Below are 15,051 nucleotides of genomic sequence, written 5' to 3'. Positions count from 1 at the left end.
AGGCAGTAGTGGTCTCTTCATGAAAACCTGTTTGTGCCTTAAGGTTGGAAGACATTTTCATTATGAATTCTCCTGCTCCTAGCATATTTGCTACTAGATTTTTAGCTTTTACAGTAGCTAACACAAGATTTCTCTTATTGGCTGGCACTTAGTTACGTGACATCAGTTCCAATTTGTTAACCAGCTAAAATTAGAATAAGATACTAGAGAAGCCTGTTGCTTAATGAAGTTGTTTTCAGGTACGTGAAGGTCGGGTGGTTGAGGCATTAAATATTTAGAAACTGTCTACCTAGCTGTTTTGTGTATATTGGAACAATGTAGACTATGGCTGGCTTCACCAGGGAGAAGCACTTCCCAAGTAGTATCTCCTAATTAATTTCAAGATTGGGTAGAATGCGCATCTACTTTGAGGTCCTGTCTGTAGTTAACCATCGGTTTTTACAATGTCACTGGTTTCGTGTGGCTGTTTTTATTATTTCCTGTCTATGGAGTTAAAATAAGCTATAGTGTTCAGAACTGAAAATTGCTTTTTTGCACAGTGAAGGTAAGACTGCTGCTCAAGGATTGATTGTATTGTATTTTTAAGCACTGCTCTTACCATTGTGCATAGTAATAAGCTGGTTTTTAAAAGCTTATTTTATGTATTTTAATGGGGTCTGTTATATCCTTGTTTCATTTTCAGAAAGGTGTCATGAAGACAACTTGGGGTGTATTGGATCCACCTGTGGGAAACACGCGTTTAAACGTGATTAGATTAATATCTAGCCTTTTACAGACGAATACAAGCAGTGTGAATCAGGAGCTTATAGAGCTTAACAGCATAGGAGTAATACTGGTAAGAAGTTTATGCTGCTGCCTTTATTTTTAGGGATTGTTATTAAGATCTTGTCAGTTTTTTTCTGTCACTGCAGAAAATTTGTCGTGTATTTCCTACCTTAACTTTTTTGCCTATCTGTGGTGTGGCTTCTGTTGCACTGTTTAAGAACTTTTAGTATTGGGCTTTACTGTTAAATTGATAGTCTGAAGTCAACATTTCCTTCTGCTCGCTGGTTTTTTTCTTATTTACACCTCTAGAAATACATGAAGTGGTTTTCTGAACAAGCTTATTTTTTCATCTGTATGTTCTCAAGTATTCAGCTGTGTTCAAGGCTTTCCTGCTGTTTTCATTCTTTTCCCAAGTTGTTCCTTTAAAACCCCTTTGTCTCTCATGTGGTACACCAAATGGTATCTCGGTACTGGCCTATAAAGGGGCAGTTATTCTTGGTAGCTCGTGTGCCTTCAAACATCTGAAAGCAAAATGTTGCACAACAAACTTTCAGTTGACTCTCTGCTCTTTGCTAATGTGGAATGTATACTTCGAGTGTTTCCTACCTCGTATTTCAACTATAGTAGGACATATTCTTTGTGTTTAGCTTGACCAAAAAAATTCAAGTTATCGGTTAAAAAACAACTATCAAAACATGAGGGAACTTACACTGCAGTTTCAGAGTACAACACAAAGCTTCTGCTTCTAAGAAGGCGGTTGCAAACTTGAAGTATAAATATTTTCTCTGCCCTAAATTCTGTTAGTCTAAAAGCCCTTTTTCCTTGGACTAATCAATGCAGCTGCATTTGTAATATCTTCATCTCAGTTTCTCTGCACAACTTGGGTTTGCAGATAGCTGTTTTCATACAAGTTAGCACCTAACCTCACTGTAACTGACGTTTTTTCTAGATGTGTTGTCCAAGGGAACGTACATGCTATGAACACTGGCATATTCTTAAGTATATTGTTTTGTAAACTAAATCCCATGAATTTTGAACATGCTTTTCTGTTGCCGGTTTTACATACGGAAGAAAAGTTATTACAGCCGTATAAACTTACCGGTGCTTTGTGCTGTTTGCTGAAACAGCACATGCTTTACTGTGCGTACTTAACTTAGGAAAAGCAGCTGTCTAGTTCTGGTAGAGTATCTTTACGGGAGGATGTCATTAGAAGGAAAACTGAAGATCTTTAGCTGGTTTTTGAATGAGACTTAAATTATTTAATACTGTTCCAATCACTGCACTCATTTCCATAACTAATTTCATTTTACCAGTGACAGCAATCATTTGAATTTTGCAGTAAGTAGTCTAAAAACTCAACATAAAGCTTAAAAAAAAGTCTTTACTGTGTTTAAAAGGAAAAACGTGGAGAATTGGGAACATGACTAAATGACTAAACATATCCAAACTCATTATTTTTCTCTACTGTGTAAGGCATTTAATCTTAAACTGCAGCTAGATTATCTGGGGTAGCATGCTGTAATAGAATAAAATTAGTAGATGACTGGTTCAAAACAGGTCAATACGACTTTGTAAGGAATCTCACTGAAATGAGGAGCACAGTATAATGGTATTGTAGATGCTAGAAGGTAAAGTGGAAAAAGAAACATGTCAAGGGCTACTGAGGTCATAAATAACCCTTCTGACTCTGGGACCCTCTGGGCTGTAGCTGGCGGAAAGAGTGGAAGTGGGGAGTGTCGTTCCTCCCTTTGTCCTTTGAAAGTGTGTTATTGTTTACCCCCAGGATAAATCCAGTTACAGCTGAGTTCTTGTTCTGATCCAGTATGATAGTGTGGTGCTTGTGTTCAGGTAACAGCCAGCACAAGAATTAACTTTTTTGTAGGTCACAAATTTTGCACAGTAATACTTATTGTAAAACTCAAAGAATTTATTCTAGCGTGGTCATTAAGATAACTTGTTGGGGTGAGTCTACTGGTTATGTTTAATGAAACATCCTTGGTTTCTGTAAACCTTGTTGAATTTGTTTTTCAGGACATGTTCTTTAAGTATACGTGGAACAACTTCTTGCATACTCAAGTAGAAATCTGTATTGCATTGATTCTTGCAAGTCCTCTTGAAAGCACAGAAAATGGCACAATTACAGATCAGGATTCCACTGGGGACAATCTCTTACTGAAGCATGTAAGTTGTGGGGTTTTTGGGAATCTCCTGAGTTCTCCTGTGTTCAGGCTATCGTAGCAGTTACTCTTACATAAAGTATACCCCAATTTTACTTGAGTTATGTGTATGATGAACAAGAATATTTTTTTTTTAAGTTTTGTTGTCCCAAAGTGAGCACGCGTGCAGAGCTGCAAGTATTTAGTTTCCTTGAAGTTGTTCCTCTTAAGTATTAAAATTGCATTGTTAAGAATTAAAATTGCTATTTCAATAGCGTCATGCTACTACAACTCAGCAGCTATAAGGAGAAGTAGAATTAATACAGGTTTAGCTTTTAGGTTTCTGGTTGGGATCTGACTGCTGCTTCTGAACTTTAAACCCTTTAATAATGAAAGGACTTATCCTGAACCTGGAACTGGTTGTCTTGTAAGACTTTAGTATTTGTTAGAATCAATTGTAAAATGAGTAAGTGTTCCACTTTACTGCTGCTAAGCATGTTTTGCTTCTTTGACAGCTCTTCCTTAAGTGCCAATTAATAGAACGAATACTTGAAGCATGGGAGATGAATGAGAAGAAACAGTGAGTAACTAGTTTTCTCATTCCCTGCAATTACCTGCATAAGACTTGAATTGTGAAATGAATGTATGGCCAATTCGTAACTCATCTGACCAGTCCTAAAAACACATCTATGTTAATATTTGGATTAAAGTGCTCTCTTGTACTGCTTTTGGTAGCATTCTAATGCTTTTTCTCATGACTATTTGAGAATACAGTAGTTTGTCACTCTTGCCATGTATAAGATATTACTGTGATCTTTGAAGTCTACCCATCATCAAGTACAGAAACATACCCTAAGTTTTGAGAGGACAGGCAGTACTTCTCTCCAGTAAGCAACGGAAAACTTAGGAACACATCAAGGCACGTTACGTACTGGGGAGCAACAGACTCCTAAGTAGTAAAAGCCAAGTCCGCAGCACGGACTAACTTTTTAAAGTGTGTGTGTTTGTGAAAGGATGGAAATTTCAGAAGCTAACATTATCTGTATTCACAACAAGAGCAAAAAAAAGTCAGTCTTCACCTGGGGTGGTAAAACAGCTTTCAGAAAGCTCCTTTGGCTCAGGAGATACTGAACAGTAAATGTTAGCTCTGACCTGTCAAAATGCTGAGTTAGGTGACTTGAGATAGTGTTGCTGGTTTGCTAGTGTGTTATTTGAGACAGTTCTACTCCCCAGAATACTCCTCTTCCTATTTGTTGTGAATCAGGTAGTAAATATGTGGCTAATGTAACTGACCTGAAAATAAGGGTGTTGAAGTAGGTGAAGAGGATGGTATGAAGCAAGGGAATGTGGCTTAATTTATTAACTATAGAAAACATGTGTTCCCAAATGTGTTCTATCATATTCTCCTGAGGTTAGAGAACTGCCAAGTTTAACAGGATCTAGACTCTCATAGGAGAGAAGTATGGAAGGTTATTTCCGTAGATCCAACCTAAAACTATTCTTTGGTTGGATAAGAATGTTTTTGATCAAGTGCTTATTATATGGGTGAATTAGACATGTAGTGTCACATTTGCAAATACTAATATGGAAAATATTGTAGTAAACCTCAGATGGTGCTTTTATCTGGAAAGAATTGATTGGCGAGAAACAATCAGGCTAAGTAATTCACCCCTTAATCCAATTTTTTGTGGGTATGACTCCAAATATAAAAGATAAGTCTTTAAGATAAAAATACTTTTACCTTCGCTGCTTCAGGAAATGGAGTTTTCTAAAATGCTTTCTGCTGGTAAAAACCTGACATAGTAAAAAGCTGTTTGATGCAGTGGGATTAATAAGTGTTTGCTAACAGAGGATACAATCATATTCTAGACTTTCTGGCTAGGCAGTGACTATTCAATCCACTTTGTCAAATACAAATGTTCTTTATGGTATATCCTGTATTAGAAATAACCTTTGCCATCATCATGTGTTGCTTGTTTTGAATGGACTTGTTGCTTAAGCAGTCAAGGAAACAAGACTGGAATCTCTTTGTCAGTTTGTTCCTGTGAGCAATGTGATACTGTTTCATTCGTGACATCTAGCACTGATATAATTTTAGTTACCTCTGTGTGAGATGGTGATGATGGTGGTGGAAGATCAAGTAATGTGATTTTGTGTTTGCATAGCATAAGCTACTTGCTGAACTGCTGCCAATTTACAAAAAATTCAGTCATGGGGTTTTTGTCTAGCCAATTGAGTGGGTCTTACTTGATTTTTATCTTATTTTATATTAAAAGCACATAACCTTGAAAAGCTGACACGCAAATATCTGGTTAACTTGCAGCTAAATGCTAGAAATTCAGTCCAGGTTGGAGCTCTCACTTTAGCTCTTTGGTCAGATCTAGAACAGTTCCAGTTGATCATAGCAACTCCTAAGTACTCTAAAAACTGGTAGCTCCTGTTTCTACAAAGCAGTTCTGTTATATCTTTGTATGCAAGAAAAAAAAAAAATATCTTTGAATTGCCTTGTAATTGTATCTTTGGTGTTCACTTAAATGTCACTCCTAAACGTCAGGAAAGCAATGATCCTAACTTAAATTTCAGTTGTTCATGCCATTTCAGCTCTGTATGCTAAATGTAATGTTAAGAAACTCTGCAATAGTAGAGTGTGCTTAGGATTTAAGAATTTAACTTTTGATCATATGCTCAAAGCTCTGAGAGACCATTCAGTGTAATTTGAGTTTTGAGAAATGCTCTCAGCAACAGAAATTTCCTAAAAATTGTGGATCTGTTAATTTTGTCATTATCTTGGTAATGCTGTATGCTTTTCTTTCTACCCACACACACAAATGTGAAAGCAGAAATAACCTGTTCAGAAACTCTGCACTTCCTTCTTGGTAGTTTACATGCTTGTTAAGTCTTTGAAGCTGGCTCAATGTAGCCAAACCAGTTGGATTCTTAAATTCTTGAGTATTTTTGTGAACCTCTTGGTTTCAGGATGCAAGTGTTCTGCTTAAGAACACCTACTCTATTTGTCTTCTCTAACTTCTTGACTCTGGCAGGTTTTATAACGAAATATGATAGCACAGTTGCTCTGAGTGCAGGCAGTTAAATTCCTTTTGTTTCTTGCAGGGCTGAAGGAGGAAGACGGCATGGCTATATGGGTCATCTGACAAGGATAGCAAACTGTATTGTGCATAGTACAGATAAGGGGCCAAACAGTACGCTAGTACAACAGCTCATTAAAGGTAATGTTAATGGTCTTAAGTTTGCCTAATGGCTTTCTTTACCAAATTCTGAGGAAATGAATTTGCAGAAAGTTCAGTAAAGGCCAGTGTGAGGTCTTGCACCTAGGGAGGAACAACCTTATGCAGTAAGACTAGGGCTGGTGACCTGCAGGAAGGCAGCTCTGCAGAGAAAGGCTGGGAGTTCTGGTGGGCAGCAAGTTGCCCATGGGCCAGCAGGGCATGCCCATGTGGCCAAGGTGGCCAGTGGGATCCTGAGGGGCAGCAGGAGCGTGGCCAGCAGGTCGAGGGGGGTGATCCTTCCCCTCTGCTCTCCCCTGGTGAGGCCACATCTGGGGTGCCACGTCCAGTGCTGGGCTCCCCAGTTCCAGAGGGACAGGGAACTGCTGGAGAGGGGCTGGCAGAGGATGCAGAGATGAGGGGATGGAGCATCTCCCTTATGGTGAAGGGCTGAGGGAGTGTCATGGTTTAACCCCAGCTGGCAGCCAAGCACCACGCAGCCACTTGTTCACACCACCCCCGCCCCCACCCAGAGGGATGGGAAGGAGGATTGGAAAGCAATGTAAAACTCAGGGGTTGAGTTAAGAACAATTTAATAGGTAGAGCAAAACCCGCACACACAAGCAAAGCAAGGAATTCGTTCCCTACCTCCCACGGGCAGGCAGGTGTTCAGCCATCCCCAGGGCAGCAGGGCTCCATGCGTAACGGTTACTCGGGAAGACAAAGGCCATAATGCCAGATGTCTCCCCCTTCCTCCTTCTTCCCCCAGTTTATATACTCAGCATGATGTCATATGGTGTGGAATATCCCTTTGGCTAGTCTGGGTCAGCTGTCCTGGCTGGGTCCCCTCCTGATTTCTTGTGCCCCCCAGCCCTCTGGCTGGCAGGGCCCAAGAAACTGGAAAGTCCTTCACTTAGTATAAACACCACCCAGCAACAACCAAAAACATCAGTGTGCTATCAGCGTTGTTCTCGCATCAAAGCCAAAACACAGCACTGCACCAGCTACTAAGAATAAAATAATCTCTGTCCCAGCTGAAAGCAGGACAGAGTGCCCAGAGCCTGGGGAAGGGAAGGCTGAGAGGGGGTCTCATTGATGCACACACATCTCTCCAGGGCGAGTGCTGAGAGGACAGGGCCAGGCTCTTTGCAGCGGTGCCCAGCAATAGGATGAGGGGCAGTGGGCACAGACTGAAACACGAGAAGTTCCTTCTGAATCAGAGGAAAGAATTCTTTACCTTGTGGGTGATGGAGCACTGAAACAGGCTGCCTGGAGAGGCTGTGGAGTCTCCTTCCCTGGAGACATTCAAAACCTGCCTAGATGTGACTCTGTAGCCTGCTCTAGGTGAACCTGCCTTAGCAGGGGGCTTGGGCTAGGCTATCTCCAGAGGTCCCTTCCAACCCTGACCATTTGTGGTTCTGTAAATCAAACTTAAATTAAAAGGTAGCTGTTGGATAAAAGAAGAAAATATTATTGATGTATTCAATTTAAAACCTACCATCCTTAAACCTTTGCTGAAGTCTCTCTGAAATAAATGTGAAAAGATACATACCTGCTTAATTTGGACTTGTTTGGTAGATGGAGTAATCATGGATTTAGGAGGGATGTGTATGCTCTTTGCAGTACTTCTGGTAGAGCAGAAGAGAACAATTAAAAACTAAGTGATGCTCTGATGTCAATAGTATCAAATTGGGATTTTTTTGTTTCCTGTGCTAGAGCTTCCTGAGGAGGTCAGAGAGCGATGGGAGACATTCTGCACAAGCTCGTTAGGAGAGACTAACAAGAGGAATACAGTGGACCTGGTAAGTAGCAATGGGTAAGGTAGCAAAATTGTTGCAGTTTACTTGGGCCCTTGCTTCTTGTCAGCAGCACAACCAGTCTTCCCAACTACGATGTTCTTGTGTTAGTAGGTGCGTCTAGCTGCTGAGCTGTGGAACTAGAAATTCTTTAGTTTACACTTCAGCTAAAGCCATATCATTAATATCTTATACGGGAATCTTGCAGTAGTTCAGTTTGTATAGCTCATCCCAGATGATCATCAAGAAGGAAGATTTCTTTACAACCTCAAGTTGGTGTCTTTGAAAGCTCCTGTCTGCTTGAAAACTGCAAACTAAAACTGCAGGAGGTGGTGTTAGTTGCTCTATCTACTGCATGTAAATAAGCATATACGTTTAATGGGAGAATGCTACCTGCATCCCACTGCACGTGTTACTGACGTTGCCTAAGTAACTTTGTGGGCTTTGTAGTGCACATGTGCTATTTCTCCTGCACACAGCAGTAGTGGTAATAGTTATGGAAAAGAAGCTTTAAACTTAAGTAGAAGTATGAAGAGGTTTTGTGCAATCGTGAGCAACATGCAGTTTAAGAGTAATCACTGGGAGACTTTAATAAGCAGAGACTGTTTCCAATGTCAAGGACGGTTAATGAATTTGAATATACCTGTCTTCTCCAGGAATGCTTTGCACGTGGCTTCATTAGCTTCATTCCTATATTAATTGGGTTGTAAGGCTGATAGATGGTTAAATTTACTATTTCAACATAATATAGCAACTGGAACATAGTGCTAACATGATGTGTGTGGCAACAGAAGCGATAGGAGATTAATCTGGAACTGTGCAACTTGTGGGCAAGACCAAATCATGTACAAATAGTAGTTTTTCCATGAGGCTCTGAATGCAAATTTGTTCATAGTGCTTGCACAATAGTGTGTTCCTCTTGTTAGAAACTACTTCTTGGTCAAGACCAAGAGAAGAGTCATCTAAAGAGGTGGAATTTTAAGGTGATTTTTAACTTTGTAAGATAATTAGCTCTCTAGATACACGGTCATTTACTTGGATGTACTTGATGTAACAACAGTAAAAACTTCATTTAAAACATCTCCAAACTCAACAATACTCAGATGAATAGAAATAAGGATTATTAAAACAAATTCTTATATCTAAAATGCCATCTGGAAAATACTGTGTCTTTGAATATCTAAACCTATAGACTTTGTTCCTGCTTGCATGATCAAGTCTCATGAGCCTTGGATTAGTAGAATGATAAACAGTAGTGGGTAGTACGGTGTGGCGTAGGAGATACTAAAAGACAGATCTCTTGGAAAACTCAGCTTGTTGTTTTACTGAGTCAAGTTTAAGTTATGGTTATTGTATGGATATGTCCTGAAAGCATAACCCCACAGTACTTGCAGTTATACTGTCCCGTATTTTCTTGCTTTTGATCTGTGCTTTGGTCTCCACAGACCCGTTCTCTCTATCTGAAAACCTGGACAGTTTGGTATGTTGGAGAGTTTGAGCTCTTCTGTAAGCTGATGAAAGCATCCTGGGTTAAAACAGCTTACCAGAACTAATGTTTATACCTGAAAAATTATATACCTTTTTTAAAGTGTGGGTGTTCGATATCCTAAGCACACCTTTCTTAATATATGGCTAATCTATAGAAAATTTATTGCTGGGTAGATGAGCAGACTTATTTACGTGGTTCATGGTTTTTCTGTCCTAAGCAAGCTGCTGTTGAGCAGGATCTAGTCATGGGTGACAAAATAGTTGAGCGCCCGGTTCCTGACCTGAATGACAGAACTGTGGTTTACTGTTACACTTTATCATCTTCAGTCAACTTACTGGATTTGCTAAGCTGAGATGATCTGGTCTTTATGTGTATGCATACTCTTAGGATGTGAAGGTCATTAAAAAAGATGTAAATAAGTTAGCTGTGTGAAGGCTGTGGAAATAACTGATCTTGTGAGTACTTCCAATGCTTCAGTCATTTGGTGCTCAGCAAAGCTCTTTTACTGTAACAGAGCAAGGTGTGGGTCCTGGGCTCTCGTGTGTTATTGAACTGCTGCTGCTGCCATGAGACTATTCTTTGTCAGTTTTACATCAGGGATGTTGATTGTAAATGTGTCAACACTCTATTCCTTTCATTCTTTTTCTCCTTTTCTGTCTTTCAAAAACGTTCTTGGTATGTTTTGTAAAACAACATTCACGGCAGACTTGGAGGTAAGCATGTAGCAGAACTATCTCAGTTTCCCCAAAACACTTTAGAGACTTCACAGGAAGCTTATTTTTGTTTTTATACTGCTAATTGTCCTTTTGGTAGAAGGCAGGCAGTACTTGGCTAAGCTTTACCCGCTTACATTTACCTAGCTGAAGATTAAACAAGTGTGGAGTAATTGTTCATTTTCTCTTTAGACAGGGCGCATTAATGATGCTAGTACTGTGAAGAATGCTATACAATTTATGTTAGATTTGTACAGGAGACTTTATGACTTCAAATGTATCTTTGTGGCATCCTTCCAATACTAGTAATGATATTAAATGTTCATGAGGTATACTTAAAGACCAGGTGAGGATAATAAGCCACCACTAAGCCTAAAAGTAAGTCTAGAGGACTAATCATTCACGGTTGCCTTAAAAATCATCATGTAGTTCCTTTCTCTTCAGAAGATTCTTCTCAGTGTTACCAGGAAATGAGGCAAAAAAGCCACGTATTAGATAGAATGAATTATTTGTGACAAGTGCCTGTGCCACGTGTGGGTGTTCGAAAGCAACTGTTCTCAATAGGGAGAGCTTTAAGTAAAGAACTAATTGCTGCAATTTTCAGTGGTCACTCCCACTCCCTTCCCTGGCACAACTCTGCTATTTATTAGGGAGGAGTAGCGCTAGTTCCTCCTTCCAGGTTTATGCTTTAACTACAGCGGCTGTCAGAAAACAAGAGCAGTTACTTGGGCCTTGTGTCCTGTTGGCTCCGAAACAGAGAGTTTGGGGCGGAAGATGCTATGTCTAGTTAAGAGTCCTGGGCTTGTTTCTGGTACAGCAGTAAGGGCAGGATTTCTACTGAGGATTAACCTGTTCATTAGTAGTAACCAAAGCTAAATAATTTTGGGTTTGGGTGTCCTTTTCACAACAAGTTGTAGTTGTAAATGATTAAGTATACTAACTTCTGTTGTTTCAAACTATGCCCACATGAAAGGGGGTGGTGTGTAGGGCTGCACGGGCTGTGATGCGGAGTGCGGAGTGCCTTGTAACTACGGCATGCCTTGTAGCTACGTCGAAGCATTGTTGTGGCTTAACCCCAGCCGGTGACCAAGCACCACGCAGCCACTTGCTCACACCACCCCCGCCCCCACCCAGAGGGATGGGAAGGAGGATTGGAAAGCAATGTAAAACTCAGGGGTTGAGTTAAGAACAATTTAATAGGTAGAGCAAAACCCGCACACACAAGCAAAGCAAGGAATTCGTTCCCTACCTCCCACGGGCAGGCAGGTGTTCAGCCATCCCCAGGGCAGCAGGGCTCCATGCGTAACGGTTACTCGGGAAGACAAAGGCCATAATGCCAGATGTCTCCCCCTTCCTCCTTCTTCCCCCAGTTTATATACTCAGCATGATGTCATATGGTGTGGAATATCCCTTTGGCTAGTCTGGGTCAGCTGTCCTGGCTGGGTCCCCTCCTGATTTCTTGTGCCCCCCAGCCCTCTGGCTGGCAGGGCCCAAGAAACTGGAAAGTCCTTCACTTAGTATAAACACCACCCAGCAACAACCAAAAACATCAGTGTGCTATCAGCGTTGTTCTCGCATCAAAGCCAAAACACGGCACTGCACCAGCTACTAAGAATAAAATAATCTCTGTCCCAGCTGAAAGCAGGACAAGCATGCAGGCTTTGCGAGAATGTTTTCATAAATATACAGTGAGTTACAGTGAGCACACTAACCTTCAGTGGAGTTGGTCTGTCATTTGATATACATTATCTGATGTCTTCCATCAGTATGTCATTGGACTTCTCCAGACACAACAAGCCCAGAGAGAGAATTTGGTTTATTACTATTTTTCCCACTTGCTGACAGCTTTAGTGTTAATGGGTCAGGTTTCCTTCAGAAAGTCAATAACTTTAAGTCGGGGCACTTCTGGTATGCAAAGTGCAGTGCAGGACTGAATGGTAGATGTACAAGAATAAAGCAGTTCCAGTTTTTTTTTTTTAACTCTTACACCAACAGAAGAAAAAGCATAAAAGCACAACATACCTGAGGTAACGGCTTTAATTTCTCTTGCATATGCGTCCCGACTGTAGCACAGAAATGTGGCAGTCTTGTATGAAGCCTTATATGCGTTTCTGTACTCCTTTTGTATAGACTTTTTTTTTTAAGAAAACACAAGGAATTCACGAACTGCTTGACTTCACTTGAGAATATGTAACATGGAATTGTAGGAGTGTGTAGAATAATGCAATATATTATCGTACAGTAAAAATTGTCATTTGTAGGTTTGCTTTATACTAGTGATCCTTCATAGAATAGGTCTTAAGGGTCAGCTGTTGCTACTGTTATTTAGCTAATTGCTGTCTCAGCTAAAATTACTTTGGAGTGCTGTACCGATTGAAGATGAGTACTTCCAAGAGCACGTTGCTTAGATGGTAGTCACTGAACAAACTAGTGCCACTAGTTCTATGTCAGATAATAAAATAATAAAAAAAAAAATCTTCTTTCAAGCTAATGTTTTAAACAGCAGTTGCTGTGGCAACAACTCCATGTTTGTTTCCGCAAGTACACGTTGGTTATGGATTTCTGAAGTTTAATTCTTTTGTCTTTTTGTAAATCCTGTAGATTTACTTAGACAGTTTTCCTTGAATTTTTTAATATATTTTATATATGGGAAAGGAGGAGGATCTCTGTAAATAACATAGTGTTTTGGTGACAACTGATTCACTTGCTATTTGATATATTCCATGCAGTACAAAGACATGACATGAGTTTAGTCTCATGTTTGAGACAACTGTCAGCTGTAAGACTGGCTTTTCTGTGTTAAATAGTCATTCTGCAGTGGCCAAAAGCCTTGGCTTTTTTGGGGTATCTAATGCTCGTGCATATGTTAATGCTATTGAAATACTCCAGGGAATTTTATGTGGTATAGCAGTCGGGGAAATCTAAAAATAAATCAGTTTCTTGTTTTGATATGAAACTGAAGATCCAGGCAGATAATGCCAGTACACTCATCATATACTATGCAAATGACTGAATTCCTTTGTATAGGTTACTACCTGCCACATTCATTCTTCCAGTGATGATGAAATTGACTTTAAAGAAACTGGCTTCTCACAGGATTCTTCTTTGCAGCAGGTGAGTTGAATTCTTTAAACAGCATAATTTACTTTTTCTGTACATATAAATACAATTTTTTTAAAAAAAAGCAGCAGAGCTTGTATTTCTGTGACAAGCAAATACAAACCTAGAAATTTTAGAATAAAACTTAGGCGTGTGCATGCACACAACTGCCTTATCAAACCCACAGGTATGGCTTTTTAACGAGTCATGATATCTTGGTGTGCCTTCCAGTTTTTGGTCTTTGATCATTCTGTGTATGTCACTATACCCAAGAGCATGTTTTATGTGCCAGATGTCTGACTAAGTTGAACGCAGTTTCTGTGTTAACTTTAGTTCTTACTAGATACTGCGTTTGAAATGGTGGCTTCTAATTGTGTTCTCTGGCAAGTGTGAATTGCTATGAAAGCAAATAAGAGTTTGTTTGGTTTTGCTAATAGACTTTTTTTTTAATGTTGACCCTTATTTTGATGAGGAAACAAGGATGATTCGTTACTTATAGTTTTTGGCAAAATATCAAATTCTACGGCTGTCACAACAATACATAGAGCTAAGTATGGCCCTGTGACAGGTTGTACCCAGCAGTTCAAATGTTTTTAACTTTATAGACCCTTAATACCTGACAAGTGTGCATAGCCAGATCTTCCTGAAATAAATTTCCAATGAACTTGGTCACTTATTTTTAAATTCAGTGTATGCTTTTGACAACTCATTTGTGAGTGTTTCGAAGATAGTTATCAATTGGTTTAATGAGAGAAAAAAAAGGTGAATGTCTAGAGAATTTTCAGATCAACCAGACTGAAACCTTCAGTCAAAGCTGTGTCCACCTTGACATTTCAATGCTTTCATAGCTGACTAATTGATAACGATACAGTGTTTAAATCGCTATGGCATTAGAATATTTTTGCAGTGACTGATTATGGCGAACGTTGGTGCCATTTTAAAGAACAGTGACAGCATCTCTGTAATAGTACTGTCCTACCTGCAATATGTGTATCTTCTAGTTCTTTCACTGGTGGTGGAAGTGGGAGCCATGCAGCGCAAGACTGCCAGTAGATCCCTTATACAGAACACATTATTTACCTGGGTTATTAAAACCCTGATAAATCTTCCAGCTCACACACTAGATAATCTTAAGACTGGCTTTGTTACTTTATGCATCTTCTATAGCTCTTACTTATGGTAATTGTTTGTTGAAGTTGAAAATGTGGGTGGTGGCTTAAGTTCTAAGAATATGATGCATTTCTATCTGATTCAGTGATTTTGTGCATGTAAAGTACACCTGAATACAAACTCTAAGTAAGCTGGGTGCTATCTAGTAGCAGCTCTAGTGAGAAAGTAAGATCTTTAAATATCTCTGCTCTTCTAATGCATCCCCCCCTTAGTGACCTGCTGTGCTTAGGCGATCCCTGGGTACTTGATCTGTAGAAATGTGGTTTAGTGCTGTTTCTTTCAAGTTTGTCACAATTTTCTTAATCTTTTTGTTATTTCACTAGCTTAGCTTGGGGAGAAAATACCTTTTAAAGTAATCTTGTGAGGAAAGCATACTAGACAAGATAAATCACTTGGAGGGAATGCTTTGAAGTTACTCAAAGCATTCTCCAGCTGCACACTTTTAATTCATAAAGGTGTCTCTGGCTTCAGCTAGAATACCCTGTTCTAGATCAATAGTTAAAGAAGGGAACAAAGTTATTTTCCAAAAGTAGAGGGTGGACCCATTAGGAATTCGGAGGAGGGAGGAAAATACTAAGGAACCTATTCCTCTTTGATTTATTTTTGCCAAATTTAATTCTGCTTGCGCTATGACTTCTT

At 39.7% G+C, this 15,051-nt stretch overlaps 1 protein-coding gene across 12 annotated transcripts in view; it reads left to right on the top strand.

Annotated features, from left to right (window-relative positions):
• The window catches only part of PPP6R3 (protein phosphatase 6 regulatory subunit 3), a 64,335-nt gene that overhangs the window by 30,343 nt on the left and 18,941 nt on the right, over nucleotides 1–15,051 (top strand). For all 12 annotated transcript variants that reach the window (XM_056353285.1, XM_056353288.1, XM_056353279.1 and 9 more), the window contains 6 exons: nucleotides 683–835; nucleotides 2,797–2,946; nucleotides 3,437–3,501; nucleotides 6,033–6,148; nucleotides 7,862–7,947; nucleotides 13,171–13,257. In XM_056353285.1, the coding sequence (XP_056209260.1) occupies nucleotides 683–835; nucleotides 2,797–2,946; nucleotides 3,437–3,501; nucleotides 6,033–6,148; nucleotides 7,862–7,947; nucleotides 13,171–13,257 (657 nt within the window). The remainder of the gene's footprint in view (nucleotides 1–682; nucleotides 836–2,796; nucleotides 2,947–3,436; nucleotides 3,502–6,032; nucleotides 6,149–7,861; nucleotides 7,948–13,170; nucleotides 13,258–15,051) is intronic.

This window comes from Falco biarmicus, chromosome 10, assembly GCF_023638135.1.
Source record: "Falco biarmicus isolate bFalBia1 chromosome 10, bFalBia1.pri, whole genome shotgun sequence".
Lineage (NCBI taxonomy): Eukaryota > Metazoa > Chordata > Aves > Falconiformes > Falconidae > Falco > Falco biarmicus.
This window is presented reverse-complemented; position numbering and strand designations above follow the sequence as displayed.